The sequence below is a fragment of the Stegodyphus dumicola genome, chromosome 10, assembly GCF_044657685.1.
Source record: "Stegodyphus dumicola isolate Sdum_Otavi_A_Nest chromosome 10, ASM4465768v1".
NCBI lineage: Eukaryota > Metazoa > Arthropoda > Arachnida > Araneae > Eresidae > Stegodyphus > Stegodyphus dumicola.
In genome coordinates this window covers 134,101,905-134,117,109 of record NC_140777.1, presented here as the reverse complement: position 1 = coordinate 134,117,109, position 15,205 = coordinate 134,101,905, and the positions used below count along the sequence as shown (strand labels likewise).

The 15,205-nt window shown below is 33.1% G+C and overlaps 1 protein-coding gene across 3 annotated transcripts in view; it reads left to right on the top strand.

Moving 5' to 3' along the window:
* Window positions 1–14,653, top strand: part of LOC118192449 (pro-neuregulin-2, membrane-bound isoform-like) — a 204,254-nt gene extending 189,601 nt beyond the window's left edge. For all 3 annotated transcript variants that reach the window (XM_035363422.2, XM_035363421.2, XM_085825565.1), the window contains one exon: window positions 14,170–14,653. In XM_035363422.2, coding sequence (XP_035219313.1) covers window positions 14,170–14,189 — 20 coding nt within the window. In that variant the 3' untranslated portion in view covers window positions 14,190–14,653. The remainder of the gene's footprint in view (window positions 1–14,169) is intronic.
* The last annotated feature ends 552 nt before the right edge of the window (window positions 14,654–15,205 follow it).

The window sequence follows — 15,205 nt, the reverse complement described above, 5'->3', positions numbered from 1 at the left end:
AATCTTCAAATTTTCATCATATATTCTTAGTTACAGTCCAGTATTGAGATGAATAAAAAATAAGAGTTTCCAGGCACTTCTTTACATTGCTCGTTACATCTAAGGTAACTAAGACACTTTATCGATTATCTTTGCCTACCTAAATCTGCATCACCCCCCTTCTTAAGAAAAAATTCAAATCTGCACAGTTGATTTGGCAGTCGTATATAAACTCTCATAACTAAGTTCCTTTGGGCAATTTTCTTCTGTCATTAAACCATCCTTTATCGACGAGTTGTAGAAGAAGATTCACTAACGCTTACCCACATTCTGTGCCCGAGCCAGAATTATTTTCCAGATGCAGATTTATTGCATCAATGCCCTGGTTGCGTAGCCAAAGTCTTCGGTAAAATGGTGACCATATTCTATGATAGTATTCGGGAATGAGTATTTTAAGCGGTACTAATTACTTTTTGTTAAAAGTCTATAATGTGATTTAGTTTCCAACCAACATTTTCCTTTAAATCTTGAACGATTTTGTTATAAATCTCCTTCTTTCTACTAATCATCCCAAAATATATTACAATACTATTTTATATTCTTCCCTTGAGCTACTCAGATATTCAGACAAAAGATACAATAAATAATTTTTTCTATATTTCAAAACCTGTCTTGTCTTTTCAGTTCTAAATATAAGTTTTGCCTAAGTCTTTGCTATCGTATAAAAGAAAATTTGTAAAATCGATAGGAACGACGTGCAGCAAATTTCCACTCAAAATTCAGGTAATTTCAGTCTTATTTCATCAAATTAATCAATAAATTTCAGTCTATCATTCAATCAGTAAATTTCAGTCTTCTGTAAATTACAAATATATTTTCGGACTTATGCTTTTTTGTTGCTTTGAATTTTGCTTCTTTGTTGTTATTGAATTCGCATTAGTATAACTCTGTTTCTGAATGAGATGACTAAATGCTCTAAAAGTATGCCTCATACCGTTCTTAATTAGAGTCTCCCTAGGCATACGAACTTCCACGAAATGACGCAATTAGCTTGCTAACCAAATATCCGCTTTCTCGAGGCTCGACATTTCTGTAACAAGCAATTCGGATTGTTTATATTAACTGTCAAATTCAGAAGTAGCAGTAATAAATTGCTATTGATAAATGTACATAACTTCAGTTCCGCAGCAAAGTCCCAAGAAATTAACAGAGGAACGCAATAGTTAAAATGTTTATCCAATAAGAACAATGCCCTAAAATATGCTCTGCTATCGTAGCTGTAATACTACTTGACGATTTTAATGCTTCACTCACAACTCCCTTAATTCTGATACCCTACCATTTTATTTAATGATGGAAAAAACTTATGTAAAATATAAAGAAAATATAAAAGATAAATAAAAAAGAGTAGAATTTCGATTATCCGAGATAACTGCGACCGTAATAACTTCGGTTAATCGAAAACTCGTTTAACAGAGACTAAATTTTAAATCTGGCCAATTCTCTATCGACAAGATTTTCTGAAATTGTTTATATGAGGATCCTAAATATAAGTGCACAAGTGTAACTAATAATACTTTAAGAAGCTCTTTTGCTTCTAGATAAAATTAATTAAAAATTAACAAATAATCCATACAAGCTTTTATTTCGTGACAAAAATATTCATAAAGAAACTAGAATACTAATATAAAATTTACGCAAGTTATAAAGTTTCGTCAAATTTTTACATCCACTTTTATTTTTTAATTAATTAATTTTAAAAATAAAAAAAAAATCTGAAAGGTTTCAGATTTTAAATTAGGTCCAAAGTGACGTTTATTTAACGTTTTGTGCGTTACCTTTATTTATTAAATATCATGTTCTTTGCACTTAAACCATAAAATTCAGTTCAATAGCAATGTCGAAAAATAATTTTAAAATGAGCCTATCTTTAGAATTTCCGTTACACAGTTCCGCGCGCTGGAGATAAAAAGTTTTTTTTTTTTTTTTTTTTTTTTTTTTTGCCGTAGAGTGTTGTCATTGCTCGCTTTGAAATCCTTGAGTTTGTTAATCAAAAATTCGTTAAAGTTTTACAAAATAGGAAATCGATTATAAAAGAAATTCCAAATTTCAAATTTGGTCTTCCACATGCCCATATTTGTAGGAGGATTACGTCATTCAAAATTCTATGGCTCTATGTACCGTTGTTTTATCACAATTCGAGAAATATACATACATTTATGCAGATTTTTCATTATTTAATTTCTTCAAATATAATGCAGGACTCTAACATTTGGTGACAACAGTTTGAAAAGTGAAACGGACATTTATAGTGATTCAACGCAAAATCGCAAAACGAAAACAGTAATCCTTCAGGGACAAAGACCCTTTGGACTATTTTTTAGAGTACAGGGTGTTTATAAAATCCCGGACCCATTTTGATGTTTAATAACTCATAAAATAATAAAGATTGATTAGAATTAATAACATAAATGGTTAGATAGACTCAAAAAGTTTCATGACCCTTGTCAATGCCCCCTTCGTCGCACGGAGAATATCAAATCGATATTCAATTTCACGCCAGGTACCGGCAAGCATGTCGGCATCCACAGAGGCTATTGCGGTTGTAATTCTGGCTTTTAGGTCATTTATGTTCGACACTCTCCTCGACTCATTGTAAACGTTGTCCTTTACAAATCCCCAAAGAAAAAGGTCCAGCGGCGTTATATCAGGTGATCTGGGTGGCCAAGGAATTGGACCTCTTCGCCCAATCCATCTTCCTGTAAAATGGTCATTCAAAGAACTATGAACGATGGTACCCCAATGAAGGTGGTGCACCTTCTTGTTGCAAAAAGACATGTAGTTGTGAAAATATGAAGTTTTCCAATATGTCTATGTATACGACTGATGAGACCGTCTTTTCGGTAAAAAAGAAAGGACCAATGACTCGGTCGTGCATTAGTCCACACCACACATTAACTTTTGGGGAATCCCTCTGTTCCTCAAGGTATTCATGCGTATGGTTATGGTTCATGGGTATTTATGGGGGAAAGTTGCCAAAAACAATAGAGAGAAAAATGCAATTAATACGCAGACGATATTTAGAAAAGTACAGATATTTAGACTGGAAAATGAAATTATCTGAAATTAACCACACGCGCAGATTTACAAAAGTAAAGATATTCAAACCTGAAAAGGAAAATATATAAGTTATTCCATCAATAAATGCCGTAAGTTTGTTTATATCTTCATTATTTTATGAGTTATTAAACATCAAAATGGGTCCGGGACTTTATCAACACCCTGTATATTAAACTTTTTTTGTAATAGACACATACGGCTCGAACAGCCACCACACGATCATGCCAAATGCTGATCAATCAAATACCAGTAGAACATTGCTTTAAATATTAAAACGCTCTGTTCAAGTCTTCAGTCCCTAGTAGTGGCCGAACAGTAAAATCCAACGAATGGGTTGGCTGCACGAAATTTGCATTGTTTACCCTACATGCAATGTGCATGTAGGCCAATTTTCCTTAAAAAGGCTTCTACGAAGACGTCTTTCCCTTTAAACAGAAAGCCCTTGTGTGCATTGTAACAATCAAAATAAATCATAAATAATTTTTACAATTATCGTTTCATCGCCAACATTAGTATTTTTTTTTGCATTGTTTCTGTTCTTAGGTGTATGTGTGTATGTGTGTATGTGTGATTATGGCAAAGCCTCGAGGGCTATCTGCCTAAGGGGAGAGATGCCTTTCGTGGAGGACTTTCTAAGGGAAACTGGCTCGTATACACGTTACACATGGGGAAAACCACGAAAACGCCCATGCAGCCAGCCCGTTCGCGGAATTCGAACCTCGGACCGAACTACCAGTGTTCAGCGACTTTACCGCTCGGCCGCTTGTTCTTAGGAATACAGCGAATGTTTCACGAGTTAATTTTCATTTAGCGTTGCTTTCATTTTTAACACATCTGAACCACATTTTCGTCATACCCTTTCCACTGTCACTACAATTTCGCAATCATATCTTTAAACTGATTTCCGGCCCGGTTTATAGAGATTCTGTTTAAATATTATAATACTTAAGGTTACAAAAAAAAAATTACCATTATTTGAACAATTGACGTCATATAAAAACACTGTTTCCAATAAACAAAACCCCATTCTTTCTAATTCTATTCTGCATTCACAATATGATATACATTAATGATATTCATACAATTAATTCTTATAGCTTTATAGCCAAATATCTAGCTTTTACGGGATGCAGCGTTTTATAATAACCAAATCGAGAAAGTTAATACTAGTGTTCAAATCCAGCTAAAATTAATTGATATGAAGAAATGACGATGATTTTAATCCTTTCAAAGTCCCAATTTATTTGTTTGTTTCAACTGACTTGATCTTTTTATGTACTCTTGATAATTATCACAAAGAATTGAAAAATATTATTCTAAACATTTTATTTTAAAATGGGGAATTCCACTGGCCTGAGATAAATATGTCTCACTGGGTGGTAATGGTGGGACATATGTGTCCCATTAGTAAATTGTTGACACGTAAAAGAAAAAATCAAAAGAAACTATTTTTATTTTCATAACTTATGTGTGATAAGAAGTAAAACTTGCATAGTGGTAGATTGCATACCACACAAATTATTTTATTTTTATTTTATTTATTTATTTATTTATTTATTTATTTTTTATTATTATTATTTTTTTTTTTTTTTTTTTTTTTTTACAACTGTGACATTTTCTTCTAGTGGGCCCTCCGATGGGTAAGTGATCTCCTATATTCAACAACTTGGAACTAAATGATGGTCAACCATATTGTAGTGGTATGGTACCATATTGTGGTGGTCTACCATATTGTAGTGGTAGTGTATGGTCTACCATATACAATTTTGTAGTGGAGATGTTAAAAATGATGCCTAACTTTGGGCCAGTGGGACACCAACTACATAGTAATTACTACTGGTGGGACACCAACTACATAATAAATTGATGCGTGTAATTCCCTCTAGGCTTCCTTAAACTGGGATGTTGTCTGGAAATGAACGGAACAACGTTATCACTAAACTGTTCATCTATTAATCATTACTAATCTGTAGTACAAATATGCGTTTTGCACTGCTTCATGCACATTTTATTTTATTACTACCGTTTTATTAAATATGACTGTTTTGTAACATATTATGTAATAAAATTGAGATTACTGACGGTCATTAATTAAGAGAAAATATGTTAGTAATTATCAACTCTAATACCATCGACTATTTTTTAGTCTAGATTATTTTAGTTTCATAAATTTGCATGGCTAATTTTGAAAATACGTAGCATTCGACTCATGAAATTTGTATTTATTATATCGCATTTTAACTCTTTACAATATTTGTTTTTGGAAATTTTAATAGTTCTCTAAAAAATAATACTTATGTCGTTTTGAAATTAAGTGCAAATAGTGAATATTAAGTTCAATATGCATTTTTAAAATTTAAAAATAAACGTTTCGCAAAACATTTGCTGCAAAAGGAAAATGATTATTCTTTGGGTTTAACTATTACACATCCTTTGATTAAATCCAATTAACTGAATACTTTCAAAGAAGATATTTTGTAGAAGAAAAACCAAACATAGCAACAACTTATCCAATTTCTTTCGTTATTAAGAATAACTTCTCTATTATTCAATATACTGCAGACCTCACATGAATACGTAGTCATACCTGCAGTTGTAACTTAAATATATATTAGATATTTGGATGCATGAAACAAAATTGTTATTGCTTATTAAAAGTAACAACAAATTTTAATGCACTTGTAAAAATTCTGAGAAGCTGAAATCCCAGTTTCGTCTTTTATAATTTATATTTTATCATTTAACTAATTTTATAATTTAATTTAATTCTATAATTTAATTAATATCTGGACTAAACTCCCAAATGTGCTACAGATATTAATTAAATTATAGATTAGTAATATAAAATTTCAGCCTATAAAGCCATAGATCTTCAGTCTATAAAGCCATAGATAAATATAAAACTTCAGTGTATCCATCAGTTAATTATAATATTGCAATATTAATATCTTATAAATGACTAGTAACTGAGCAATAAATGCAAATATAAAAAAAAAACCTTAAAATATTGCGCGTATATATCATGATAATCAGTAGTTGTTGATTTCAGATAAAATTTAAGTTCACAAGTACTTTGTTACAGTGAAAGCAAAAGCACTTAAACTATAGCTTACCATTTCGATGAAAGTAAGATGAGAAGTTAAAGTGCTTTAGCATCAAATCAAATTCGTAATTTATATTTTGCTTTTGCTTAAATATTTAATACACAGTTAAAGTTATAATTTTTATATACAAAAATTAATTTTTAAAAAAATACTATCTCTTAAATTAATAACTACTTTAGACAATGTTTGCACATCTGAACCTAAAAAAAGGAAAATAATTCTTTTCAATTCTCTTTCAATTCTCAAAATAATTCTCTCGATGTGTACATCGAGTTCCGAAGATCAGATGATAAAATCATTAAAATAAGCTTTAAAAGATGGACTAGTTTAAAAGTTATATTAGAACAGGCAGTAGCAAATTGAATTTATTTAATTCAATAATAAATCAAAACATTTCATCCAACCAAAATCTCCGCGATGTGAACAAATTTCACATCGCGGAGCTGAAATTTTATATCAAATTTGGTCCAAAAAATATTATGTTCACTACATAGGTACCATCATAGTACATTAGTTACTATATTTCAGTCAAAGTTTTTCATTGGACAAAATAAGATTTTTTTCATTTTAAATTTAAAAATTTGTCCAGAATGTGTTACGGTTTTCCTTAAATTACAACAGTTGAACTGTTGTAACTTGTATTTTGATGATCAACAAAGTAAGTATTCTGAAAATTGAACATCTTATTTTCATCAAAAAAAAAAAAAAAAAAACTTGCCTCATACTTGGATATCCATGTCCAGTATATTGGCCTTATATTTTTCCTCAGTTTTCGAACAAAGCCGGCATGCGGCAAACTGAACCGCCAGCATTTGTATTCCTGGAAATTGAACATCAAAAAAACTTCGCCTCAAATTTGATTTTCTCCATTTTTGCATTTTAATTGTTATTACTTGCCAACATTCCTTTGGAAGTGAATCCACTTGGAAGCAGAAGATAAGAGAAACCTTGATTTTATAAATAACTATAGATATCGGGATAAAAAGAGTAAAAGTCCTTACAGAAGCGAAATAGACCGCATTCAGTGCAAAAAGAACTTAATTTTAAATTATTAAAACTTCATATAATTTAATGAACGTGTTTGTTTTTAATAAATTTAATAAATTTAAAATTAAGATACATTCTAAGTCAATAACCACATATCAGATGTTCATGACATTCATCATATGCGACTGTATTGGACAACTCGTTCTACAGGTCATCAGAACATAAATTTTAAACTAGAGCAAGGATTCTTAGATATCGAAATCTACGGAAATCCCCGTGACATATGTAGTAGATCTTCTGAGAGCTCAGTCTATGCGCATTTTATACTTTAAGTTACTTAAACACCTCAGCCAGTGTCGTGGTTCATTTCTTGATTTCTTGTAATTCAAAGGAGATGACGTATTTTTGAACACAGAACAAAAACGATAAATTTATTCGGACATAAGTAATATAGTTTCATGAGTTTACATTTTACATTCAATTAATTTTGAAATGTCTGTCTCTGAGAAACTAAGTTGAACTTCATAGTACAGCTTTGGCATATATTCATTTATTAGTAAGTGCACATCCACGTCTTTTGTTCATTTACTCATTTCTTGTCCAAACCAAATAATGTACAGAATCCTATAAATTCTTTATATGGAAGCTTTCCATCTTCTCCTATACATTCTTTGCTTCGATATCGGTAGCCGCTAGAGGCACTCGCAAAAAGGTGTTAAGGCTGAACGGATAGCCCTTGTGTTTTTATATACATATTTTCCCTCTACGTTCAGACGGAGCCACTCCTGCTTTAGCGAAGCTTTCATTCTTAATCCTAAAATTTTTGTCCAAACTCTGATTTGCTGAAGCTATGAATCGGCAGCGAGAGTTACGCACATTTTTCCCTCCCCTCATCGCACATGTAAAGGGAAGAGAGTATCAGACACAATAGACAGCTTTAGTTTTATAAAAGTAGCTCTCGTAATGAAATATTTGAAATTTTTAAGACATTTTCATTATACCGATCGAGACGCAAGAGAATATGACATGATATTATAGCAGACATAACACGAAAATTTAAACAAGCAGCCCAAAGAAATCAGTTTTACGGGAATTTCAAATAACAATATTAATAAGTTAATACTTAGTTTCCAAGCAAAATGATTTCTTTCCGGCATTTCAGGGAAATTACATCTACACTTAATGCAGTTTAGTAGACGGTGGCATACAGTAATCATGTTTTTCAACTTAATACAGTAATCATCTTTTTTAAACCGTTCATCGACATAGGCCCTTTTCGCAAGCATTTTAAATGTCGATATTCTTGCAGTATAGCTAAACTATTCCTGTAAATTTGATAAAGACAACTATCCAGTAAAGCTCAATCTTTCTTTTCTAAAGGCATGGTGAAGAATGGTATTTTACGGCATTGCCACTAGCATTTTAAAAATTTTCTGACTTGGATAGCGTTCTTTTTACATTATATGAAAAGCTCCATTGGATTGCATGAAAAACGCCAATGAAGTTGAAATCCGAATTGACATCTTTTTATTGCAATTTTCTTTTCCTCGTGATCTATATAATGTTCATACTAAATTTCAACAAAATCTGTCGACCAGAATGTGCTTTGCATAGGTCTTTGTAGGATCTCTTTAATTATAACCACCCCGTAACTCAATCATATATGCTAATTCACAAAGGAAATACTACATAACGAAGATTTTGTCAGAATACTGCACAACTTAATTGCACATTTAAAATATGAGCTACGTATATTATTACAGTTTCGAACCAATCACGCGGTAAGAGAATAAGATAAAAGAAGAAAAAAATGACGCTAGATTTTAAGAATTTCAGCAAAATTAGTTAGTTTATATCAGAAAAAAAATGCAGCGGGGTAAAATTGTTTCGATAACAGCGATGAGAATCAAGCCGGTGCATTTATCAGCTTTCATTATTCTACTTAAAGCCTCCTGGCCTCTGTATCGTTTTGAAATAAGAAACTGAGAACTTTGATTAAAAGAAGGAAATGTAAATCATGACAAACGCACTGCAGATATAAGGCCGTCAGAGCACTCTGAATGCCGCAGTCGACATCATGTAACAGTAACTTGCCAATGATGTCTATTCGCTAACGATTGGTATATACTATTGTCAAACTATTATGCACAGGTTTGCAGTCCACTGTCCTTTGCGAAGTCTATTATGTCATAGGTTTGAAATACTGTATGCGATGTCGCACAATGGCTGTAGCTTGAATGAGACAGAATCATATTCAGCAATGAATCTCGCTTTCATCTGAGTCCTAACCTTCGTTGATTAAAAATATGGACAAAAGTGACTACGAAAAACATTCTGCTACTTCTCGTCCGAATCATACAAATCATAGTTTGAGGTGCCAGCAGCTTACAAATCTATATTGCCTTTTAATGGCTACAAGCTGGTATGCCGATGAAAAGCGCTATGATCGTCTTGTCATTGTATAATTTAAATGCATTAAATGGCATTATTAAAAATAATAATAATCAGCTAATATCAGCAAACAAGCAGTCCTTGCGAAACAAATAGGTGCTTATTTTGTCAATATAATTCTCAAAGCTGTAATCCCAATCACAGCTAGAAGGATATTATTGACTGTACGAGTAAATGTCTCTATCAGATCTTTAAAAGTGGAAATAATTTGTAAAGCCTGGTGAGTATTACATAAACGACAATTCCTTGGAATATAATTCGAGAAAGAACTCACTGTAACACCGTATAGCCGAAATTTAGTCCCGATTAGTCATATGACTTATTAGATCAATTCAAGTTATCTGGTGCCTGCATTAACATAAACCTTCGAAATTAAAATCTTAGCAAGTTTCTTATCTGTTCAAACATTTATTCAAGGAACGGTATTTCCGCTGTTAACAGTGCATTTAACAAAAACAATCATATTTCTGTTTTATTTCGCTAGATTAAAAATGAATTAAATAACAATAATAAAATATAATAAAATATCTGAGGTCGCCACCATACGGCTTCTTTGTACGGTCTATTAAGTTACACATATTGTTACGTTATTTTCTGATACCAGTTCGTACGAGGTTCGTATGGATTTGGAGTGAATAACGACGACACTTGATGAAGTATCGAAACACTCTTTATTTAGCCAATATTAATCAGGACAGCTCCAAAATCACGTTTTACAATCGTAGAAGAACTACTATAAACACGCTGACACAATCAGCGACACAGCCTTCACGCTATCAGGCAATAACGGTCAAGATAGCTTCGCTGCAAAGCACCAGAGTACAGCTCCCGACTCTTCTTGGTCATTCACAGAGTCGTAGCTAGGGTTTTCAGCGCCCAGGGACAACTGAAAATTTCGCGCCCCCTACTGTACCCTTGCCAAGGATGGAAAACATTTAATTCTAAAATGTCGTAACATCAGTTTAGCGCCCCTTGGATTCTGCGCCCGGGGACAGATGCCCCCTTGCCCCCCTTTAGCTACGCCCCTGGTCGTTCACAGAACTCCACGTACTCTCGAGACTCTCCACGCTACAACTCGCGATGCGCTCGATGATACACAAGAGTATAGCTCTCGACTCAGCACAGTCTAAGACAAAATTTGACGATGCACTAACTCGCAATAAACTAAACGACTCCCTCGATGCACTCGACGACCAACTCGGCGCTAGACTTCGAGACACTCGCTCAATGACTGACTATCAGCTCGCTAGACGAGGCACACACACTAACTGACTGCGGACCAGCAGGGTTTATATAGCTTTCGGCTTGTGTTCGAGAACATTCTGGCCTAAACAGGTAAGAATTCGTTTCAGAAGGTTCTCCAATGTCTATGGCATATCGCCAATTTTGTCGCCAAATGGGCGATTTCTCGCCAAATGTGGTAACTCTGCCTTCCCTTGCCATTTTATAGCAACCCTTAACCTTCTTTGCGGGTAAGCTATCTCACCGTGCCTGTACATTTCGTAACAATATTTTTTGCTGCACTTCATTTAAACGTATTTCTTCAAATTTCGTAAAGGCAATATAGATTCGAGATATATTTATCATTCAATCAATTCAGTTCTAAGTTCGCAGCAAGAAAAAAGTACATAAAAATTCAAAACACCTTCATTAAAAAATGCAGAAAAAAAACCCACCAAATACAGTTAAAAACAATTTAATTTTTTAAAATTAAAATTAGAGTTTGCACGCAAAAACTAGAAATTCGGCCAACAAACAGGAAGACACAATTTTCGGTGCACAAAATTGAAAGTAAACTTTCGGCCCCACTGTGTATAAAGACACATAAGTTGCTGCACCAACTGACTAATCACTGTTCTACTATGAGTTTCAAATGTAAACAAATGGCGGCTTCGTTAGGCCTAGAGCCACTTTAACTGTTGATAATTCTACAACTATTGCGTGCAGATTAACTTAAGGCATAAAAATCTTAATCGGAACTGAAGAACATAACTCACTCACTTTTAAAGCAAAAATGCACAATTTACCAACATGAGAGAATAAAAATACACAGCTTACCAAGCCGGTTAGAGACTGGGTGTATATACGTATATAAATACACACACACACACATATATATACACATCTGGTGAGGCCGATTGCAACAAAAAGGAGAGCTGTACAACTATATGTTATAGGAGTTCCATACACAAAATTTTAAGATTCTACGGCTATTCGGTTTTCAGTTGCATATATACGTATGTAAAGACGTCACGAAAAAAAATCGCTTCCGAATGCGTTTTGGAAAAACAATCCTTTAGTCTGCCCGTGCGTGCAGATGTAACGCAAATAAAAATAATTTAAATGTAGCGGTCAAAATAGAGTGATCAAAATGGATATTTTCTTTGAAACATGGTACCCGACATTTTTTGCGATACTTTAAAAGGAGATAAAAAGTACCTTACATTTTTAAGAACATAAAAACATAATATACTTTTAAGGTTTCAGATTTTTAAATTTGTTTTAGTACAAGTTATCATAAATAAAGTGTATAGTGATTTTAGTACAAGTTATCATAAAAAAAAAGGGTTTTAAAGTCAGTTTCGGGAAGTAGTCACTAAGATTAATATATTTTCTTAACAAAAATATTTTATGTTAAAGTATGCTATAAAACACATTGACATTGATTCAGTAAATTTGATTTAGCTACAGCAGATCAAATTTTCTCTTCGAGCATATCTCGCAAATATTTGATTCGAATGTTATTCAGAAAATATTCTCGAATTCCATAGGGGAATACTAGTGCCATAAAAACGCACTTCGGTGATTTTAGAAGATGGTGCACATCAAACAGAAAGAAGTTTTTTGCACATGCCTAACTATACAGTCACGGTTGTCAAGTAAAATGAGTACGTTTTGTTGGACTATACCTGAGTGCATTACATTTTCTTTACCTGTGTTTGTTACTTGTTTTTTCAGTAAGATGCGTTTTTGTGCTAAGACACCATATAAAAGGTGTAAGTGCACATTTCGCGTCATGAATTCATCAGAAGAAACGTAACATTTCTTATCATTCAAGTTTTTATCATCCGGTTTTGATGATCGCAGGTCCAGTCCGTGCGTTTGTGATTATGGCAAAGCCTCGAGGGCTATCTGCCTAAGGGGAGGGATGCCTTCGTGGAGGACTTTCTAAGGGAAACTGGCTCGTAAACACGTTACACATGGGGAAAAACACGAAAATGCCCGTGCAGCCAGCCCTTTCGCGGGATTCGAACCTCGGACCGAACTACCAGTGTTCAGCGACTTTATCGCTCGGCCGCTGGTGGGCTATAGGTGCAGTGCGAGGCTTTACGTAGATACACGAAGTAATTTACGCATCGCATCATCATTTCCGGCAGTATTTGATATTTTGTATTTATAACAAGCAATGGCCAAAAAAGAAAAAAAAAAAAAAAAAACTGTCGAGTTACGCCATTAAATACCATTTGTAGGACACCTATTTTTCCCTTTAATATTCGGGCCCACCAGCGGCCGAGCGGTAAAGTCGCTGAACACTGGGAGTTCGGTCCGAGGCTCGAATCCCGCGAACGGGCTGGCTGCATGCGTGTTTTCGTGGTTTTCCCCATGCGTAACGTGTATACGAGCCAGTTTCCCCTAGAAAGCCCTCCACGAAGGCATCCCTCCCCCCAGGCAGATAGCCCCAGTGTGCTTTGCCATAATTAAATGCACCACCCTTTAATATTCATGAAACATCGACATTACCAACTTTGTCGACGATGCACATTCTATCATCAGATCATTTTTTATGGATGATAATTTTGGATAACAGTGTTTATCCCGAAACGTGTATCACTTCCTAAATGAAGAAACCCAATCTATTATATGTTAATCCATTCCTTGATGTCCACTACCTTCCCATCTTAAGAATAACAGCAAAATAGACTGAAGGAGCTCAATGGCAGGTTTCATTCATTTTGTTCCAGAAATCAGATACACGCTGTTGATGGTTAACACCTGTTTTCAGTTTGTATTATGGGTACTCATAACGGTTTCATTCTTTTGTGTACCTTACATAAGAATTACAATTAATTTCATACAGTAATTTTTAACGTGAGAAATTATCTATGCTGAATTTTTCAAACATTTATTTTAAATGTATTATACCGTGCTTCATCAACATACTACACCTATTCCGTGTTTGTCCACTAAGCGGTAACTAGAAGATACATCTATATGTATCAGCATCGAATATAAAACGCGCTATACTGCCACCAAACTAGGTTCTGGAATGTCAAAATAGCAGTTTTTAACATTTTACAAACCTGAAAATTCAGATTTCCCCTTCTGAAATATATATACAAAACTTATTTATTTAATTATGCATAAGAATTAATTATATACATTTTAATAAACATACTGATACATTCATGTACCATTTCTCTCTTTTACAATTTATTAGTTCCTAATTTTATATGTGTGTGTATGCCTGAAATTTTATGATTTATAATTTTATTACATGCATATTTATAATCTTGTTTTATATTTTCAGTTGACCTACAAAGAAAATAAACCAATTCTGCTGGTCAGAAAATGTGAGCAGGCCTCACAGCAACATAATCACATGTATATAATTACATATTTTATTCATCATACCCTGTAATAACTGAAGCAAATCACATTATGAATTCAACAGAATGTGAAAAGTGTTACAGGTCATCACCATTGTCATCATCATCATCAAACTGACATAATCACGTGAGAGCTATGAATACTTAAGGTTCACTGTTTTGGGACCTCAAGAACTATTTTTTTATTGCTGATTTTCATATTGTTAACTTATTTTTGACTGTTGTGTTAAGAGGTGTGTCAATGTGTTAACAATCTTCAAATATAGCACATCTCAGATCACCTAACAGGAATTCTGAAAACGAGATTTCAATGACTAATTAAATCTATAGCAAAAAAGTGAATTTCAAAATAAAAAAAAAAACACTTGCTAACTGAAAATTTAAAAAAAAAAAAAAAAAATGAAACTCAAAGAAATTTATGAGTGGTAAATCGAATTTTCAGTTTGTGCATAGACACTTTTTTTATTCTGCTGATGTCCATTTATATTTATATGTATCATAATCTGCAAAAAAAGACTATGCAACTAGATTTTTGCAATTCAAAGTCTGCAAATGAATTCATATTTTTATTTATCATATCATCTGTAAATAAACCTTAGTCATCTAAATAAAAATTCTGACACCAAACCAGTTTTTAGAAAATGTGAATAATATGATTAGTGTCAGCAAGAAATACATATTCTAATTATTAAATAAAACATGTATGATGATTCTCTAAAAAGAATTTATATTTTGGATTACTTTACAGAATCAAAAATTATGTTCTCACAATTATATGCAATATACAAAAATTGTTCAGAAGCCAAGTTTGATTTTAATGTCAAACAAATACTAAGGACCCGCCTTAAAAAAATAAATAAAATTAAAAAAACATTTATAATTCCAGACAATTGTTTTCTCTGTGGTGGTGGTCATCTTAAAGCGATGTTAATGATGTTCAATACTATTACTTAATTC